Here is a 21,208-nt window from a genome sequence, read left to right as displayed (position 1 = left end):
CCAGTATTTGCATGATGTTTGTAATAGACTTGCTTCAATACTTGATTCATGCTTTAAAAGAAATCTTTTGGTAGTAACGGTTCGGATACCTTTGTTCCTCATATCCCAGGGCTGTTGATTGTGCTGATACACAGTAATACTGAGATAAGAGCTGTACTTTTGCATAGGGAGAGCTGTAAATGAACATGGTCTGGAGGTTACGGCAAACCAGTTATACAGAAAGCTTGAAATACAGATACGATACTCATTTCAGATTTTGCCAAGCGCAGAATCAGCCTTTCTTTTCATGCAACCATAACTTTTTTTTAACTAAGATCTTTGAATGGAGAGGTCTGGAGAGGCGTGTTACTCTGCTCATGTGGGTTTAAGGGAAGAAAGGTAAAACGGGTATATTTGGCAGGTTAGGTTTTTGTGTAAGTATAAAAGAGCAAGTAAGTTGTCTAGGTGCAGAAATGCATGTCTTGATCAATACTCATCCTTGAAGTAAGAGGATTTCTGGCATGAATTCATTGTGTTCTGATAACTTGCACTTTCCCTGCTGCAAAGGGAAAGCTGGAGGATATTGAAGTGCTTTGCTTTGTTTAATCTTCTAGTCAGTTGCTATTGACTGTGTAAATTAGGCACTTGAATTGAGGATTGTGAATTACTTGCCCAGGATCATTTTTGTTTAGGGTTCTGATTGGTTTTGTCCAAGTCGGGGCTGATGTAATATATTACATGTCTTGTTGTACTTTGTCCAGTTTCTAGGGGATAGGTATTTTCTCTTACAGACAACATTCATTTTAACAGCCTTTCTAATCTAGCCAAGAACTAAAGAGTCCATAGAAAAGACACAAGTCTTCTATTTCTAAAGTAGGCTGCTCCAGGTCAGCACTGAGGTGCAGTTGAAGGTATCTACAGCCGTCGGTTTGCCTGTTTGAATGGACAAATAAGACCGTGATGTAACGTGTTAGCCCAGCATGGAGCTTTTTGGTAAAAGGGGAAGAGTATTAAATGCCCAGAAATCTTGATGTAGAAGTTAAATGTTGCCTATTTCTTGAAACAGGTGACTGCAAAGTAAAAACCCGTCCCCCAAAAGTAAAGGGTGAGAGGAAGAAGAAGCATCTTCTTCATCAACACCAGCACCATCTGCAAGCACCTCAACCTCCTCTGCAGCAGCAGCAGCAGCTGCCGCTCCCAATGCCACCAGCTGCATCACAGCAGCAACTGGCAGAAGAGGCATCAGCAGCACGGCCACCGATACCCACAGCAGCGCCCACGTCATCCACAGCAGAGAAGAGCTTGCCCCCAGCTCCCCTGAATGTTATCCAGCCCTCAGAGGCACCAGTTGAGGAAGAAGAGTTTAAGCCTCGACCCATCATTCCTATGCTTTATGTGGTTCCAAGGACCAAAAAGGTGGTGTTTGACAAAGAGCGCATGTCCTGCCAGCAGGCATTTGAGCAGTTTGCCACACAAAAGAGTCCTGGATGGCGGGAACAGACGGTCCCTTTGGAAATTCCTGTGAAGGAGGAGGCGAATGCAGAAGCAGAAAATGCAGAGGTTGCTACAGCAGTCAGTGATTTACAGGTATGCGTAACCAAGGAAGCAACTATGAGATTTGCTCATTTTAAATAACAGGTTGAACACCAAACTTGGAATGACCAGGAGTGATAAATTATGCCAGAGCCTCTAGTGGGACTGTGCACTGTGCTGCACCTTAGAATGCTTTACAGGGAGAGATACTTTTCTCTCACAGTACAGTCCATCTAGGTCATTGCACTGATGTTAGCTTATTTATCAAACTCTTTATTTTCTTCAAAGGTAAAATAGAGACTTTTCCTCCTGCTAACAGTATGGACGTTACTGGAATGATCATTGCAGGTACTAGTCAGGAAGACACTGCACAGGCCGATGGCAGATAGCAACCATTCTGAGGGGGGTAAAAAATCAGTCCCCCAGGGAACTTTGATTACAGCAACATTTTGATAATTTTTTTCTCTATCTTGTTTCTGATAACCTGCAATTGATAGTATGTACTTTGTGCTTCCAGGTATTGGCCTGCTATATAGTGCTGTCTAGGGAACCTTTCCTTAATGAGACTTAGAATTGGAAAAGTTGGTAGGAATAAACTTTTCATGGACAATTCAGTCCATGACATCTTATCTATTGCAGGCATCTCTTCCCTCGGAGAGTGCTTTCCTGAGGGCAGTTTCCAAAAGAGAAAGGAAGAAAATGTTCAGGAATTAGCAGCAAGTCAGAGCTCTATGATACAGCTCTATTTTCTTGCATGATGCTGTTGAAAGAGCCAAGGGAATGGTGAGGCACTGTTAGAAATTATGGAGATGAAGGGGAAATGTGCACTGTCATACTGGCATGGCACAGTTAGAATAGCTTTTACATGAATGCTTCTCAGACATAATGGCTGCAGACCAGAGAGGAGAAATGCTAAGGGACTTGCTGTGGCTGTGATGGGCTGCTGTCAGTGCCTTCTCTGCTCACTTCTGCATGACGTGGAATGTACTTGGATTTTGTTCATAATGCTGTAATAGCACTGCTGCTTGTCTTCACACTGTGAACCAAAGCACGCCGTACTGTTGGTTGGTAGTACAGACTAACTTGCTTGTAATGTGTTAAGTGCCTCTCACCTGAGAGCACTGCGAGCCACTATGGTTATGATACATGCAATATTTACAATGTTGGACAGCGCAGGAGGTAGTGAGTGCAGTATAAATATGCTTGTCAGAAGGTGCACGCTGATATTCTAGTAAAATCTTTCTAGTTCTACTGCACATAACTTCCATGCTAGAGTTTCTAGCTGTTTATGTGATTGACCAGACATAAACTAATGGAATTGGCAGACTTGAAACTGTTCTGAGGCTCTTTCGGTTTTAAAAAAACATGTAGTTTACCTTTACCTGGCATCTTATGAGACAGCACTGGCTTTATCTACTACAGTAATTGGCTGGGGAAGCTTTATTGATTCCAGCAAAAAGTCAGTGAAGAGTTCATTGTATAAATTTAAGACCTCTTTATGAGAAGGATTTGGCCTCTCGTGCCGTGATCTCTCCTTTACTTGCCAAGAAACTTTGGGGGTTCCCATCTAACTTGTTCTGCTTTGTTTCAGACTGCTGCTGCTTTTTCAAAAATGAAGATGGAGATCAAGAAAAGTCGCCGTCATCCACTGGGCAAACCACCAACTCGCTCCCCGTTGTCCGTCGTTAAACAGGAGACTTCGAGTGACGAGGGTGAGTGCACTTAGACATAGAGAATGCTTGTGTGTTCTGTCTAATCTGAAAAATTGCTAAAGGTGGTTATTAACATAATTGCATTGACTGAAATTTCCAGTGTTACACTCAACTGATTAAAAAAAAAAAAAAAAAAAAAAAAAAACAAAAAAAAAAAAACAAAAAACAGTGCAGCATGCTCCCGTTTTGGTAACTCAGCTGGAAACAAATGTGTTCTTAGAACGTGCCCTTCCTCACCTCCCACCCTCCTTACTCTGAAGAAAAAAGGTAGTAGTAGTACAAGGTAATATTTTGGGCCAAGGGAAGAGGAGAGTTCACAGAATATAACACCTGAAAGTAAAACCTTGCTTTTAGATATTGCATCAGATTTAGATCCGCTTACTTCAGAGGAAGTTGGAGATTAGGTCTGCTGTTAAGTGTATAGGGAAAGTTAAAATTAACTTTTTGCTTGGCTTTCTAATTTTAACTCATACAAATGTTAGGGTCCAACTTTTCTTTTAGCAGATCCAGAAATGAGAGAGTCTCTCAGTGGTTAACTGAACATCACTGGTTTTCCTTTCTCACACTCCAGTTATTGCAAAGCTTTAGCAATCTGGACAAAATAAAAGGACTCTTAAAGCTCACTGCTGTTGTAGTACAATGTAATATATCACCTCTGGGTCCTACCCACTGTATAAAATACTCTCAGTATTAAAAGATCTGTGGTGAAAAGCTTTTTTTACTGGGGCAGCTACTTGAAAGTGTAAGTGCCAGCTCCTGCTTTCAAAGAATTTATAACTTTATATTCAAAAGGGTACAAGACAGCTTCTTTCCTGTTCCCTTCTCCTGTTTAGAGAATGTATCCATTCATTTTTAGAGAAACTTGTGGTGTCCTTTTTTCTCCCCTTACTAGGGATGATGTGTTTGATTTCTTGCATATGTGAGGTGGAGAGTGAAACCTGGAAAGGCAGTTGAGACTAGTTATCTTATTTGGGTGTGAAGACCTTGCAATGAACTTTGTGTTGCAGGATTCTCGTTAGACAAATTCTCTCCACTGTTTTGACTTGTTGGATTGTGTACAGGGCCTTGATGGTTGACTCGGGAACAACTTTCTGTGAAAACTGCCATTTCTTGGGAAGTGATTTACAGCACTGTTGGGCAAGATCTGATCAAATAGATTCTTCTGTTCACCACCAGGGAATGCAAGAAACTCTCTGCACTCCTTGTTTTTAGGAATAGTGGATAAGGGATGATCTGGAGACTGCAGTGAGGAAGAGTGAGCATATAGGTTAAGGGAACACAATACACCACACTAAAATTCATTTGAGACAAATTGTTAGCCTTCTCTCCCTGTGTGTAACTGTCTTGAAATGTGGGAGCCATCCTGAATGCTACTTCTAACCTAGAATCCATTCGGGGTTGAGTGAAGGTGATGATGAAATACAGCTCTCATTTACTTTTTTCTCTTAGTCTTTCACTCTAGATTATGATGCTTATTTCCCATCAGCTTTCATTGATTTTGCTGGTATCATAAATCCTTGTCTTTCTCTAGATGTGCTTTGACTAAATTCTGGAGAAACACGTAGTTTTTGACTTTTGGCTTTTGGCTTAAAATGTCATTGAAGGTGCAAGATCTCTTTAAATGGTGAGAGATAAGCTCTTCTTGAAAATAAGACCTCTTGAAAGTATCACTCTACATACCCGAGATCATAACTTTTTAAATTTTGGTTGTATCCTACACAAGGTATGGACACGTAAGCCTGTTTTGCAGAAGTTACAACTGTAGAACACTCCCACGTGTAAATCTGCTTTGTTATGAGGGCCATCTCTGATCCTGATCCAAGCTGCACTGGCAGTCAGCTCATAGCATAAATGTGATTTCCTAGGAAGGAATGCTTATCTCTCATGTACTCTTAAGGCTTTTTCTGTTTGTCTCCCTTTCCACTAGAATCCTTTGCAGCATTGAGAAAAAGGCTGTGGTATTAGCAATCCTTGTTAGCCTGCGAGTACCAATTTTTAGTCTAAGGTAAAAAGTAAAACACACGTTAGGAAATAAACCTTATTTTAAGTGTGACAAAGATACACAGACTGTTCATAATTTCAAAAGAGGACTGATTAATTAAACACTAAAACATTTTCTATGTTGTCTGACAAATATATGTCTCAAATTAGTGTGTGTGTGGGGGGGGGGGCATTTAAAATCTCATATGTACACCTAGGGCTAAGCTTTTTAATACAAGTTCCTTTTATCCTTTTCTTGTAGCACAAGAGTCTGAATATCTTAAAAGGGAGGTAAAAATGGAGAGGAAGCTTAGATCTGTGGAGAACAAAACATTAACTGTATTTCCAGTAATTAACAGTGAAGCACAGTTTGGCTTAATGTGCTGGGCTCTGAGGATAATGTTCCACTAAGATGTTTTTGAGTTCCCTGGACCAGAGCTGCTGTTTTAGGCTCTTTGCAGATTGACAGTGCAGTGAGCAATTTGCACTCAGTCTTGCATGGAAAATTTTTTGAACACTTGTAGTATTCAAGTGCTCAAAAACTCTTTAAGCTTGGAACCTCAGACTGACACGAATAGATTCTGTGGTGGTTTAATCATAAAATACCAAGGGCCTTTTAAGGTTTTGTAAAAACAGAGATTTAGTAAAATAATTAGCACAAGCTGTTGGGGCCCTGACAGAAGAAAAGGTGGTGGTGAATGTAAATTGAAGGCTCAGTGGCTTGCGCTTGATGGAGGTAGCTGGGCAGCAGCTGCCAAAAAGTGAAATGAAACCTTGGGCTGTGGTTATCTCATGGCCAAGACTCCTTTGTGTAGGAACAGGTAAGGAATGTGCTTTGTGGAGGATGAAGGAGACTTTTGCTGCTGACAGATGGGGCCTGAGAGCTGGACTAACTGAACAGACCACCACAAATTACAGGCCTGTCTCCTGGCAGAGAAAGGAAAGGGGGATTTCTTTACACTTGCACCTTGCATTTTGAACTTGACTTTAATAAAAGGGATGTTGGAGGTTTCTGTGGCTAAGAAGCGGACAGAGTTAGGAAGACAGCAAATCTAGAGTCTTTTCTTTGTTTTCCTCTTCGCCAGTTTCATCAAGCCATCAGCGTGCCTGCCTTGCAACCCTGCCCATAAAGCGGAGATTATATTCATTTTAATGACATATTTGTGACATACGGATGTGGAGAACCATCGATGAGTTAAATGTCCTTATTTATTCAAATTCTCGAATTGTTGAAACATTAGTGGTTTTACCTTACCTTGCTGCATTTTGCCTATACTAAGGACTTCCCATTGTCCTGGGATTTTTTTCTTTCTAGAAACATTTCCATTTTCTGGGGAGGAAGATGTGAGTGACCCAGAGGCTTTGAAATCTTTACTTTCCTTCCAGTGGAAGAATAAAGCACATAATTTCCCAGCTGAGAGAAAATTCAATGCAGCTGCTGCCCTGAGTGAGCCATACTGTGCTGTTTGTACCCTCTTTTACCCATACAACCAGGTAATTCCCAACAGTGCTGCAGATATATGGATCAATGGCAGGTACTGAACGGGTGGCTACTGTGTAAGTTGTAATGCGGACATTTATAAGAAAGTGAGAAGGCTCATAGAGGTTTGTGCACTAGAGAAACGTGTTTTGGGTCTGGCAGAGGCAGTGCATAGAGCCTTTTCTGTTATCTTTCCTGGCATTCAGCTTTCATATTTTAAATCACATGTGCAGATCTTTACACTGCAAATACTAGCTCATTCAGAGAACAGAAACAGCACCATGCTGGGCATGTAATCAGTGTTGTTTAGATATGTGCATGGACTTCTGAATTATTTGCGAACAGGCAACAAAACAGAAGTTTGCTCAGTAAGCATGTACATATGGTTTGGAAACTGTCAATATGGTTTGGGATATGTGATGAGCAGAAAGGTAAATTTATCAGGTGAGTTAGCTATTTGTCCAATTAATTATGGATTTATCCTTGCATGCTCATACAGCCAATTATGGCTCTCTCTGCCTACTAGGACACACACATGTTAAGATATGTGTGTATGTATATATTTGTTAGAAGATTTTTCTGAGAAAAGCAGAACCACCATCTCACCTTCCAATAAAACCCTTTGATTTAGTATACAGATCGAAAACAACATGTCAATCCAGGATTGCTAGATGTTGTATAATATCTGTAAGGAAAACTGAATACAGCTGGGCTGTTTTAATCCATTGTTTTTAACTCTGGTTTGCTACCAGAAACCTTGAAATGTCCTTCTGCAGCAAGAACAGGGAAGGATGCCAAAAGGATGGAAGAGGGGGAGGGGAAATCTTGCTATTATTAATATTTTCCTTTTCCCCCTTCCTCCCCTCCATGGTGTTTTCAGCTGCATTGTAGGGATTTGGTCCCTAAAAGTTTACATTTTTACAGAAGAAAAACAGGGAATGCTTTTCATTATTCTGACATTTCTTTGAGCTTTCAAATTAAATTACAAATCCCAGTACATGCCTAAGGAATTGAGAGGAGCAAAAGGCAGAGGGGGAGAATATGTGAGAAACTATAGGAGCTTGAGTTCATTATGTATGCTATGTAGAGTCAGGTGGATGAAAGGAAGATTTTTATTTTTTTTGAAAAAGTCTTCAAGGCTAAAATTATTTGTGATTGGGGAAGAGAAAGATTCCATCTGATGATGTTTTCTCTTTTAAGTCCTTACAGGTGGATAAAGAGGCTGTCCACGTCTCTGGAGGGGAGACCACCTCCTTCCTCCACCTTTCCAAGTGCGGACAAAAGACCAAGCCTCTGATCCCAGAGATGTGCTTTACCTCAAGCGGAGAAAATACAGAGCCCCTTCCTTCAAATTCATACATTGGGGAAGATGGAACCAGCCTCTTGATATCCTGTGCCAAGTGCTGCCTGCAGGTTCATGCTAGTGAGTGCTTCTTTTTTCACCAAAGCACTTGTGTGTTCAGAAGTAGCTCACAAGTTTCTTTGTCTGCATGTTGCCTATATTCAAATTCCTTCTGGACATGCTTGTTATTCCTGTGACTCCTGCTCTTCCGTTTTCTGACACTGGTATGTGTGTATGTTCCTTGAGTCTGTCTCGGCAGTAACTGTAACAAATACAAATATTCTTTCTACTGTTTGTATTCCTGGCTGACAGAAATTTCTCTCTGTATCATAGAAAATGTGTATATTTTCTCCGTAAGCTCTGTTCATGGGCCTGGAGCATGAGGAAACCAGGTTAATATAGCAATGTATCTCTAGATGTAGGAGCACTAAGTAGAAATCCTCATCTTACATGGGCGTGAAGATCAGTCATGGCACTATAAAAACCAGCCCAAGGGAAATAGCAAAGGAAGGAAAAAGAGATACAGTTAGTGTAGTAAGACAGCCTCCATTTCCAGACTTGCTTTGGAATATCCCTGTTAACAAACCCCTGTGCAAAATTAAGTAACTGCTGAAACTGCAGCAGATCAGCTTCTAAAATGTTTTCAGCTCTAGGTTGGGCTCCTGTTGAGACAGTATCTGTTAGAGGAGAGTCCATTAATTATCGGCCACTTTTCTCTGACACATCTATTACACACTGATCTTCTCAAAGAGTTCAGCCTAAATGGATTCGTAATTTGTTTTTTGGAGTATTTTGAGGAAAAGGAACCTTTTTCAGTGCCTCTCAAAACTTGTGTTGTCCAGATAAACTTTCTTGGATGATGGGAAGGAGATTTTTTTTTTGTGTTTTATGCCAAAATGCATTTAATTTTGCATTAGAGATTCCATGTCTGTTTTACTGTAGCAGAGCATTAGCAACCTAGCTGTACCTGTTGGGAGGAACAGCGCACTAGTTTTAGTCTTACAGTTTGTGTTATTGCTCTTTTAACACTAAAGAGCATTCAAAACGGGCATCTTGGAGCAAATCGTGTTTGTGATGAGTACGTTGGCTTACCCTCCTTTTATTTTGGTGCTCTGTCAGGTTGAAGAGCCTGTTCCTTTGGGATATATGTTACCTTTTATTTTTTGTAATAAATCAGAAATCACAGAGTTGATTGCACTCTTTTCATTTGTTCAAATATTGGTCTGTTGTGTAAGGTTGTATTGTTTGTTTGTGCACCAGAGATTATGGAGCAGTTTCTGAGGTAGGCTTTATTAGTGTCTGTGCTGCTGCTTGTAGGAATGGCACTTGATTACAAAAAAGGAACATAGGTCTGTTTGTTTATCTGATAGTTATATCTAGAATAAGATCTGATTAATCCTGATAGTCTGTACCTTCATTGTGGATTCTATGACATCTAGTTAACATTTGCACTTGCACTAGGAGATGTGACAAATTACTGTTCAGCTGTTTGATCTTGACAGATGGGAAGTCTTATTTGACTTGCATCAGCTGAAATTACTTTTGTTGTTCCAATTCTGTAGACCAGAGGTCACCATGCAGCTCAGCACAAACTCTTTCTTGTGGAGAACTAGTATACAAGTTTTATTTCTGTTCTGTATCTGTGAAATATGTTCGTTTCAGGCTTATAAGAGCATATGGTTCAGAGTGAGCGTGAGGATAAAAACTTTCTGAGGCTAAGGACTTTCTTACTTCACAAGTCTTGGTCTTTGCTGGAGTCATACCAGAGGTGCTCCGTCTTGTACATCCATACGTCCTCTATAGACTGGTGTATTGAAACTCTCTTAGGAAGAGAGTGATGTGGGCAAAGTGGTGTTAATCTGCACTCTCGGACAGGGCGTCGGGCACTCTGCGTTTTGTTTTAGCTGTGCTGGGCCCTTGAGGATAGGATTCAACTTTGGCGTTCCAGTCTGGTGTGATCTAGAGTGGCTGGTGGTTTTCTTGTCGCTGCGCGTCTGGGCTGCAATATCCATTTGATGTTGATACCAAGAGTCCGTTTGACTTTACTATAGGATTACAGTGTTCAGGTGTATTTTGGCTAACCTGGCAACGTGCTGTAAAACCATTTGGCGAAGGTTTCTAGGCTTTTGAAGTGCTGACAGGACTTATATAAAGAGCATATCTCTTTTCTCTTGAAATCTGGAGTTCAGTAAGCCGAACTGCTTCTCTTCTTGTATCCCATGTCCACCTAGCTGGGACTTGAAGCAAGAAATCAGTGCTGAAATTTCAGCCTGTTCCACAAAGCTTTCAGCTCCAGCACTGTTTTAATTAAGGGTATCCATTTCTGTTTCAGCTCAGTCTCCAGATCAGATTTTTTAGACTCAATGCCTCTGTCCCTTTTCTAGGTTTGGGTTGAATCTGCTTTCTTGATTTGTCGGATGACAAGAAGAGACTTCAAGTGTGGAAGACAACTATGGATCTATATTATTGACTTTTTTTTGACATAATATTTGTCTGCTTAAGTGGCTGATTTTTATAAGTCAGGATATCATGGCAACCTCAGTGTTTACTGAATATCTTCTTTTTAGCTTAGTTCAGTAGTTTGAGTGTTAAAATAATTTCCTCTCCAGCTGAAATCTTACATTCAGTTCTGCTAGGATGGGTTAAGGCCATGGAATGAACTTTGTGTTAGTTAGGATGCTGCTAGCAATTTGTGATACTCATGTTTAATTTTATGTTGCTGTATTGGCTTTATTGCAAACTTGGGGACATGGCATAGATCCAATTTTTCAAAAGTATTTATATGCCTTTTGCCCATTGTCTTCTGTGGCAAACCTCAGTGTCTTTTTAAAGAATTCTAAGGGCTTTTTTGTCTTATTCTTCTGCCTTTATAATGGGAATAATACCACATTCCTATTTTGGTGCTGCAAAGAATAAACTTGTAGGAGAATTTGGTACTTACATATTACAGTAATTGATGCTCTACAAAGTCAAGTGTTTCTAGCACTTTCTTTTAACTGAAGTTAATATTGATTTAGATATTGTTAAATGAAAATACTGGAAATGCGTGTTTTAAATTTCTTTGGAATGTCACTGAGTTTCTCTTTCTTCGTAATGTCACTTAGCAAATGTGGGTGCTTTGGTCATGCTAAAATTCAGTGGTCTTAGCTATTAATGATACATGAGTGGATTCCAGTTTCTCTCTGAAGGATGAAAGTACTATTATGATAGTCCTTTTTAAGACCTGCCAGTCCCAAATTCCCCTCACTGAGGGTGACTTTGTTCTGACCTTTGTCTGAGCTTAGACTGTTAAATAGTTATTCAAATGCTACATTTGATTTCAAATATGCTTCTGAACTGAACAGTCAACAAGTCAATATTACGTACGTGTTAGTAAAGCTCTGAAGGGCATAACTTGATTTCTTTCAGGCTGTTATGGAATACGTCCTGATTTGGTGAATGAAAGTTGGTCTTGTTCACGGTGCTCGGCCAGTGCGTGGGCAGCGGTAAGCATCTGCTCTTCTGGAGACTCAAGAAAACTTACTCTGGGAATTAGATACTTCAGCAGAGATGGGTGGTGGGAGAGAACAGTTTGTGTGTGTGTCCCAGACGTTAGGTAGTCAGTTTTAGAGAATGATAGGCAGTCTAGGAGCCCCTTGGTTGCCTTTTTCAGTCCAGCTCTGAAGTAGTTTTGTTACTACAGGAATGTTGCCTGTGTAATCTCAGGGGAGGAGCTCTTCAGATGACCACTGATGGGCGGTAAGTGATGTTTTTAAATATTTTGTGCTTCCATACTGCATCTAATACTCTAGTGTTGAGTTTGGTTTAGATGCTCAGCATAACATCTAGTTTTGGCGTTATGGACATAACTGCCACTCACTAAATTGGCAGGGTAAGCTCCTGTAGCTCTGCTGTCTTACACTCTGGACCAGACTTTTCAACAGCAGAAGTACTGTTAAATTCCATTGATTTTTCAGGGAAAAGTCTTTTCAGAGAACATTTAGCATCATGCAGATGCATAAGAAAGGAAGTTGATCCCTTCTGTTCCAGAGACCTTTATCTTGTGCAGCTATGATTAACAGTCAGTTTGTAATGTTGCCAAGGCTGCCAAGCACCATAAATATGCTTTGATGCGGTAGATGAGGGAGTTGGAGAAATGTTAACTGCCCTCTTGAGTATTTCATAAATATACTATAGATTTAAAGAGAAATTCAAATAATGGTAGACTCTGATATCTCTCTCTCTCTCTCTCTCTCTCTCTCTTTTTTTTTTTTTTTTTTTTTTTTTTTTTTCAGATGGATCCATATAATCTGTGCTATTGCTGTCCCTGAGGCCCGTTTTCTCAATGTAATAGAGCGTCATCCTGTGGATATCAGTGCTATTCCAGAGCAAAGATGGAAGCTGGTAGGTGTCTCTTGTCTTTGTGTAGCGAGTGTTGGTGAGTGAGAGCAAAGAAAAGATCTTTAACTAGACAGAAAAATACTACACATTGTATGAAATCATAAAGAAGCACAGACTGGAGGTGATGTTCTTGCTGTTATTTCCCACAAACGCAGCGGGGAGCAGTATCATTTGGATGACTTCTGAGGTACTATCTCAGAGCTTTGACACACAAACAAGTTGTGATTCCCTGATCTGCCTTTGCTCTCTAGGAGTGTGCTCTTATGCTGTGCAGAGCTTACAGTGCTTACCCACCGCTCAGTTGGGGCTAGGCTACCCAAAAGCCTCCCTTACTGAAAGTACTGCACAGCAGCAGCATGAAGGGAGACATTAACTACAAAGAAGCTGGTATGTGCTAACTTGCTAATTTGTAATTTGATTTCCTTAAAATATTTATTTGTCTGAGAAATCTCTTTTAGAAATGAATAAACATTTCTTTGTTACCTTTACTGTAAGGTGAGACTCTAAAGATCTTAAAAGTCCAGTTACAACTTGTTATTTAGTTGCACGTAGCCTCATCTGAGGCATTAGTAATGGATGATTCATTAGCTCAGACCAATTAATCTTCATGTGAGTTAATGCCCCATCACTGTAGTGTGTTATTGCAAAATAAATTGTGCTTTTGTGGCTTTTTTCATACCGAAGTCGGTTGGGCTGTCACTTGGGAGTGGGGTATGAAGGAAGGTGATGTTAGCAGTGATACATTTGCTAGCATTGATGTATTTGTTAACTGTGCAGCTGTTTAGTGCAGGCGGTCCTGCCAGGGCCTGCATGAGAGATTAGGAAGAATCTCTGTCTGCTTATAGAGTTATTTCTCTGTTGTGCAAATGGGTTTTGTACACAAATGTGAATGTAAAAAGCATTCATTATTCAGGTGGAGTGATGGAGCAGTGTGATGTGAGAGTGATAAATCCTGCAGCGCTGGTTCTTTATGGATTGTCTGACGTTTCCAGCATGCATCCTCTTCATTAACAGCGCTTGCAACGATGAACTAAAAATCCTTTTACGCAGGACTCGCTTCTATTGCTTAATGGAGCTTCACAAGGAAACATTATGACTTGATTTTTTTTTAACTCTTCTGTGGCTCCCGTATATTTCCATAGAACTAGATTCTATATTAATTAATTAATGTGAAACTGTTGCTGAGTTTTGTTCTGAAGCATTAACTGTTCCATCCAAAGCCTCTGCACAGACCTGCCACACAGCTTGATTTTCATTCCTGAATTAAAGCTTTATAGTTTTGTTGATTCTTCAGTGCTGTATTCCATTTGCACCTCAAGTTTTCTTCATATCTCATGAAAGGTAGAGAATTTTTATATTAAGTGCATTGAGTTACACAGCCAAGTGATGTGATTTGCAGGCATCTATTCCTTCTGTTGGAGTTAGCAAGAAGTTCACAATTCTCATAAAAGCCTGGCTTTAAGTACTTGACTTGGAAAGCGTTATCTCTTGAATGTCACTGCACACTGCTTCATCGACATCAGAATGACTTTTCCCGTTGGCTGTTGGAGGTGTAACACTGACCTTGTTTTTAATTTATGTCAAGATTTTTCATTACTCTGCCAGTAGGCAATACTGGCTTGTCTGAGTGTCTCGGGACACAGGTACAGGGCTTCTGTCAGTGTGATCCCTTTGGAAAATATCTGCATCACCCTAGAGCTAGCACAATTTTAGGAAGTCAAGAGTAGACTTTCAGCCTCATTAGGCTATGTTTGAGAATGTCATTGGGTATTAACCATCATATTTAGACTGATTGCAGAAATCTTTCTGTTCTGTTGGTCTTTAATGGTGAATGCATTTATAGTATGTACCATGTACCACTGATATCTGTTGAACACAGCTTGTTGGTGTTGTCACTGTGTGTGTTGTGGCTTATGAGTGGGGTTTGTTGCAGGAAAGAAAAAATAAATTGTTTTGAGCTAAAACTTGAAATGAGTTTTAGAATTATGAACTGAGTAAACATAAAAATTATATATATATCCTCTTTTGGAGAGGAGAGTGTAAAGGCAGTGACACTTCTGCCAGCAGAAATAGTGTACTGTGTGGAGAAGTCCAGAGGAAACTTAGATGGAATATGACTGTGCAGAGAAACACGTTTATGAGCAGCATAAAGAGTTTTAGAATCCTTAGCAGTGAGGACTTTTCAGGTAATTCATGGAGCAAATGAGAAAGTCTGTAGAGGAGTTTGAGGGTGGGGTTTTTTAGTTCTTTGTTTTTTGTTTGTTTTTGTTTTTTAGGGTGGGTTTTTTTTTTTTTTTTTTTTTTTTTTTTTTTTAACTGTTTAGCAGCATTTAGGAAAATAAATTGAAAGGGGCTAAGAGGGATGGTGGGGTTGGATTCAATGGTTGTGGCAATGGTGGTGTTTCATCTAACTGTTGTGGCGTGGTGCTGGCTAGAATTGGAGAGGTGGCCTGTGCCACTGAAACATGATGGAGCAGAAGAGGAAAAAATGGGAGGGTTGTGAGTAGTTCAAGTGAATGGATGAAGGTAATGAAGGAAAGAGGGTATGGATTATCTCTGACTATTTTTGCATGTTCTTTTCTTGTTTTTAATATTTGCATTGTTTTAAGTTACGGAGAGGGGCTGGAATGATCAAAGAGTTGCAGTGACCCATCTGAACAGTCTCCCCTGGTCTACAAGCATACCCTGGGCCTCCCCTTTAGGGAATAGACTTTTCAGTTCATTTGTGTGCACTGCATCATTTTTACAAATGCAGCTGGCGTGCTTCCAGATTAATGGTGCATTATGGGCCTCTGTGGGTAAATTATTTATGACGTGGAAATTTGGAATAATTAGCTGTCATTCCATAGTGGAGTAAATGAATTGTGCTGTTCATCATGCGGGAGACAGCCTGTTTCTTACTCTTGGTGGTGATCTTATTCTCTGGTGTGCGTGTATTGTGAAGATTTTCCTCCTGTGCTTTAGACCTTTTCTCTTTCTGCTACCTCCCCTCCTCAGAAAATTTCTTTTAAGTCTGCATGTGTGCCTCATTGCTGTAACACTTGGCACTAGTACATCTGTCCCATCTCCCACACTTCCAGCTCTTCAACTTCTTCACCCGTTCTACCATGTTTTGTATTTCAGTCTCACTGTAGCTCACATTTTTCATATCTTTGTTCATGTTTGCTCTGAATATTCCCTTTGTGTGGCTCCTTTGCCGGTTGTGAGGAATTTCTCTGCTGCTAGGGCGTCATTAGGTGCATGTTAATCCTTCAGGCTTGGAAGAAGCCCGTTTGCATCAATAAAAGGAGATTCCTGAGACTCGAGGGTTAATGCTCCCTTGAAGAGGCAGTATTGAGCACACTGTATATCAGCACTTGTCCCTGCTGGTGGGAGAATTGGGTATTGACGGTTTAATAATGAGATCTCATTGCTATTGACTTGCTTTCAGTGCCGTGTTCCTGCTGTGCACTTTGCTGTGGTGCTTATCTAGCTTTTGAACATGGTTTACAGAGCGATAAAGGCATAGCTTATTAAATACGAGAAACTACATTGTGGTGACGCTAGAGCCCTGACTTTGAATTTCCTGGCTTTTGTTAGTTTAAGTAAAAAGGCCAAATTAATCTTTGGTGTAAACATTGACTTCAGTTAATTCACAAGAAATGAATTTGACTTATTTCATATACATGTGTGATGGACCCCAATCAAGGAGTAGGTGGGAAGAAGGCATCTCCCTTTCTTTTACATGTTTTGCTCTGGAGGAAAAGCAAAATAGTCTTTGGGGGAGGAATGGTCTTTTATTTGTCTTGGCAGGGTGTTGTACCTAGCACAGAGGGCCCAGGCTCTTAGCTAGGTCTCTGTGTACCCTGATAACACAAATAAAACATACCGTTGAAATACGACAATGCTTATTTTGCATTTACTGGATAGTTTATGGTGTGTTACTACCCTTAATACTTTTGAGGAAGCACTTTTAAGTTAGCTCAAATCTAGAAGCAGAATGAGTTTGGACTTCTGGGAGTTGTCTAGGCTTATTGTGTGATCTTGGGCAGCTTACATTAGCTCACTAATCCCAGGGGATGTAGTAATTCATACTGATCTTACAATTTAGGTCACGAGTTTTGTAATGTTGCCTTTGAGTGCTGCTTTAATGGGAATGTGGTAAACAAGAAAGGCAGTGGAGCCTGGAAGAAGGGAAGAAGGACTCTGATATCAGACACTGCAGAGAGAGAAGAAGAATCCGTCACTCATAGTATCATAGTATATTTATAGGACATTTATATTTAGATGAGCGGATGGTTTGGGAAGGCAGTCAGGCTTGGGGGAGTAGGTAGAGCAAACCAGTGCAGTGTGTTTTGGAGACAGTAACCTAGAAATAGGCACTAAAAATCACTGCTTTCCCCTATTCCCTTCCTTGTATATGAAGATTTTCTCTATAATAATTAAATTCCATAGCTGTATAGTCAGATTCATGGGCATATAATGTCTCCCAGGGTTTTATTTATATGAGCTATTTTAAGCATTGCCATTCATTCTAACAAATAATATACATGTTCTTTGTCTCCATTTTTCCCCGATTTGCCACGTCTAAGCCTCAGGTAAGGTAAGGTCCTGCCGTCCATCAGTGACAGCTTCGCTAGACTTAAAGATGTTAAAAGCTAAAAATGTTTCAGATAGTACCCTGGAGTATTATGCAAGTGAAATGCCCAATTTAAATGCCTTTTTAGATTGCTAATCTCAAAATCTGATGTTCTGTATTCCTGAGGGGCTGGAAACAAGAATTTGGTGCTGTTAGGGAAGGGGGAAATGTATCTTGTTTCCCACTGACACCTAATGCTCACTTCCAAATCTGCGGGGGCCATAAGGCTTGTGATTTTTTAAAACTTTATTTGGGGGCTTTGAAAAACTGGTTTAGATCTGTTTTAAGATCTATCATGCATCTTCATTGCTTTCCTGTCCCCACTAAGTGCTGTCTAATTGGGTTAGGGAAATAAATAGATCTACTTTGCAGAAAAACATTCTAAAAAACCCTGAAGGATTTCATACCTTTTTTCCCCCCTAATTTTGATGTTTGGTACAATGGTACAACTTTTGTTAGATCTAACAGGATAATATTGTATTAAATTTAATAGAACATAATATTGCACAGCCATCTGATGTTCTGTTGTGTCCAAAAGTGCAAGTATTTTCTAGTAATGTGAAGATCTGGCTGCTGTTTGAATTGAGACACACATTTTATGAATCTAAGGAGGATATATATTAAGCTACAACAACTCTATAGTAATATGGATATGTATGTTGATCTACTACGTCCTCTGTTTCTCCCAGTCCTCCAGGGAACACAGTCTGAAATTAGGTTCAAGTCTGCTTCAGTGTTCAGCATGGTTCTGAAGGACTGGATTACTGATAGATGGTTAGGAGTCTAAAATAATTGTCATGTACGTGGGAGTGATAAGTTAGCATCTGCTGAGGTTGCTCGGTTTATGAGTGATTCTAGGCAAACATAAATAACTGAACAAGCGATTGCAGAAGTTTTTGACTTAATCTCATAGCACGAAACATCCCATGTTCTGGCTGTGGGTTCTGGGCTCGGGGCTCTAAATGCTAGTGATGTAGACTTTCCTGCCGTGTAAGGTAACAAGGTGTCAATATGCTGTGTTAAAGTTATTGCGGACTTTGTCCTTGCCTGATGTTGACCCACTGTTTTGTTTTTTTTTTTTTTCTTTTTTCTTTTCCAGAAATGTGTGTACTGTCGGAAGCGAATGAAGAAAGTGTCTGGTGCCTGCATCCAGTGCTCGTATGAGCACTGCTCCACTTCCTTCCATGTGACCTGCGCGCACGCTGCTGGTGTACCCATGGAACCAGACGACTGGCCCTATGTCGTGTCCATCACTTGCTTCAAGCACAAAGCAGCTAACCACAGTGTAAGACCCCCCCCCCCCTTTTTTTTTTTTTTGTGTGTGTGTGTGTGTAACGATTTCTGTGTGCCTGTATTTCTGTCACAGTTCTTGTGATTGGTATTTATTCCCTTTTTTTCTCCGCCACAGATCCCATTTCGGAGGGAGGTAACTCTTGGTCAGACTGTGATCACAAAGAACCGGAATGGACTCTACTACAGATGTAAAGTGATTGGCATGACAACACAGACTTTCTATGAAGTAAACTTTGATGATGGTTCCTACAGTGACAACGTTTATCCAGAAAGCATTACTGTAAGCAGCTCTCTGTGAAGTTATAAATGAGTATAAAGCATAAGATGCACATTCCTTCTGCGTGCATTGGGGCAGAACAACAAAGTCAAATTTAAATAAAAAATACTTTTTAAAAAAAAGGTGCTGTTGCATAACAAAGCACATACTATTCTTCATTACTGTCCTTGTTTATGACTTGATCTCATTCCGGACTTTTGTTCTTTAAAAAAATGTACTGTTGCTATGTGCAATTGACTTAACAGAAAGCAATGTTTGTTTTAAGTTGCATCCTATTTGTTTTTTGGAGGTTTTGGTTGAATAATCTCTTTTTTTCCCCACTGACAAGTCTAATTCATGGGGAAAGCAGACTGTCCGTGAACACTTCTGGTTCAAGATTGGAAATGCGCTTAATAGAGAGAACATAGAAAAGGTTGGCTTGTCAAGACTCATGTATTCTCTCTCCCTAGCTGTACCATTGGTTCACCGTGTGAAACAGAGCAGGTTACCCTACTTGTTTCTGTTGCTATAGCAGATTCAGTGGTTTGGGATTTGTAATAAATTTCCTAGAACTGAGTACCATCACCAGAAATAGGTGCAAGAATTTCTGTTCTCTCTGTGGTTAATGGTTTTGTTTGAGATGACTGCAAGTTATCACAAGTGCAGAAACTTCTTACAGTCAGTGTGTTAGGTGGCAACCTACTTGAGTAGTGATTGTAACAGACCTCTTGATCTAGTTCTTGAGCTTTATTTGTGTTGGTTGTCTGACTTCCTTCACTGTTTCTCTCCAGAGCAGGGATTGCATCCAAATGGGACCCCCTCCAGAGGGTGAGCTGGTTCAACTGCAGTGGACAGATGGAATCATCTATAAAGCCAAGTTTATTGCAGCCCAGATAAGTCAGATTTATCAGGTAGGTACAGAAGATTTGCCATGTACCTCATGGTCAACGTGTCTGATTGTTACGTGAATTCTGTTGCTCACTAATGCTGAAGGCTTGCTCTGTTCATGAAGAGATAACTTGCCTCCCAAAATCAATACTGCTGCTAGACTGAAGAGAGATACAGTGTTAAAATAAGATCAGGGCTAAAGATTTTCTATGGCACAGTGTGGATATATGGATAGATACACCATATGTCTACACTGTGTCTACTTTTAAAATGAAAAATAATTCGCAGTTTCCCTTACCTTGGAAAAAACACCTAATTTTTTGTTTATGATTGTGTGGTTTCCAGCTAGAGAGAAGAAATAAAGTAAACCAACAAGATCTCTTAAAGCCAATGCAGGATTATTTAGCATGAAGTACCTTTCCTCTTGAAAGTAAATAGCTTTAGGAAGACAAAGAAACAACACTTATTTAAAGACATCTTAGTCTCTGGAAACTGTCTCAATTAAAAATCAAACCTTTCCCTTGCCTTGTAGCAAGTGTTCCCTCACCAAGTATTTGCCAGTACTAGGAAGCTTCTAAGCAGGAACTTTCCCCTAACAGAGGACATGTTGAGGCCATTCGCCTCCATTGGGGGAGAAGAGTTTTATGGCTGATGGCTCAGCTTTGTTAGTGGAATGTTGAAAAAGAGCTCTGATCTGCCCCAGGTCAAAAGTGACCTAATCAGACTACTCTCCAGTGGCTATTGTGTGGCTTTCGCTAAATGAGCTCACGACCTGCGGTTCCCAGTGAGTCGGTATGTACATAATTAAAACTTTCCTTTACAATTTGAGAGAAAGTAATGGAAAGCCTGGATCAGGAGACTACTTTGGGGGAAAGTAATCTTCTGGTCATGGGAAGGTACCTGGCTGAGGAACAGCAGCATGTGGGAATAATGTCCTGCTGCTGCTGTGTGAGGAATTAGAAGCCTTCAATGTCTAGTCTCATAATGCTGTCACCATCTCCATTTTAAGGAGAAAAAAGTAGCAGCTTGTTCTTTCACCTTCCCCCCCTCCCCTCCTGGATTCTGTTCCACAGAAAGGATTTTGGTTGTGGAAGGTCATAATAATCAGCAAAGGAAGATTTAATCTAGTACACAGCGTCAGCATTTCTGCACAGAAGGTTCTATAAGATGCACTGCATTCATTTGATTAAATCTCTATTAAACAGTTCCAAGAAGTTGAAAATTATGGGGATTTGGAAAGTGGACTTTGTGCATAGCCTGCTGAAAAGCACATGCTGGAATAGAATTGACAAAGGATTGTTATATTAAAGAGGTGGATGTCTCTGGATGATTGTAAAAGGCAGAGGAAATCCCAAATCTTGTGTGTGTTTGCAGGAGGGATCTTGTTTCCATTCCTTCTGTATAGAATATTTCATATCTGTGTGCAAAAGAGCACAATAATCCATGTGTCAGTTAACAGTCCTTTTGGTGTGTATAAGGGATGTTAACTGCTTCAGAGAAGATGGGATTTGAGGTGATTCTGGTTATAAATAAATACAATGTATGGTTCCATAAACCATATATTTTTCTATTTTTATGCATGCTTTCCAGTTTAATCACAGGATAGGAAATTGTCATTGATTTCTCAAAAGCAAAATAATTTGAAATAAGCAATTCCACTGATAGTGCCAGATTACAGAAAAATTTGTGTGAAGAGTACAAGTCTGTGTTTTTGAAATCAAGCAGTTACCTATCAGTAAATCTCTTT

The 21,208-nt window shown here is 40.1% G+C and overlaps 1 protein-coding gene across 2 annotated transcripts in view; it reads left to right on the top strand.

Annotated features, from left to right (window-relative positions):
* The window catches only part of KDM4B (lysine demethylase 4B), a 93,818-nt gene that overhangs the window by 67,969 nt on the left and 4,641 nt on the right, over positions 1–21,208 (top strand). For both annotated transcript variants that reach the window (XM_062596111.1, XM_062596107.1), the window contains 10 exons: positions 1,046–1,566; positions 3,104–3,224; positions 6,520–6,698; positions 7,885–8,107; positions 11,435–11,511; positions 11,709–11,764; positions 12,301–12,409; positions 18,124–18,309; positions 18,433–18,597; positions 19,365–19,484. In XM_062596111.1, coding sequence (XP_062452095.1) covers positions 1,046–1,566; positions 3,104–3,224; positions 6,520–6,698; positions 7,885–8,107; positions 11,435–11,511; positions 11,709–11,764; positions 12,301–12,409; positions 18,124–18,309; positions 18,433–18,597; positions 19,365–19,484 — 1,757 coding nt within the window. The remainder of the gene's footprint in view (positions 1–1,045; positions 1,567–3,103; positions 3,225–6,519; positions 6,699–7,884; positions 8,108–11,434; positions 11,512–11,708; positions 11,765–12,300; positions 12,410–18,123; positions 18,310–18,432; positions 18,598–19,364; positions 19,485–21,208) is intronic.

The sequence above is a fragment of the Rhea pennata genome, chromosome 27 (genome assembly GCF_028389875.1).
Source record: "Rhea pennata isolate bPtePen1 chromosome 27, bPtePen1.pri, whole genome shotgun sequence".
Taxonomy (NCBI): domain Eukaryota; kingdom Metazoa; phylum Chordata; class Aves; order Rheiformes; family Rheidae; genus Rhea; species Rhea pennata.
Note: the sequence above shows the minus strand (reverse complement) of the source record. Positions and strands in the feature narration are given on the sequence as shown.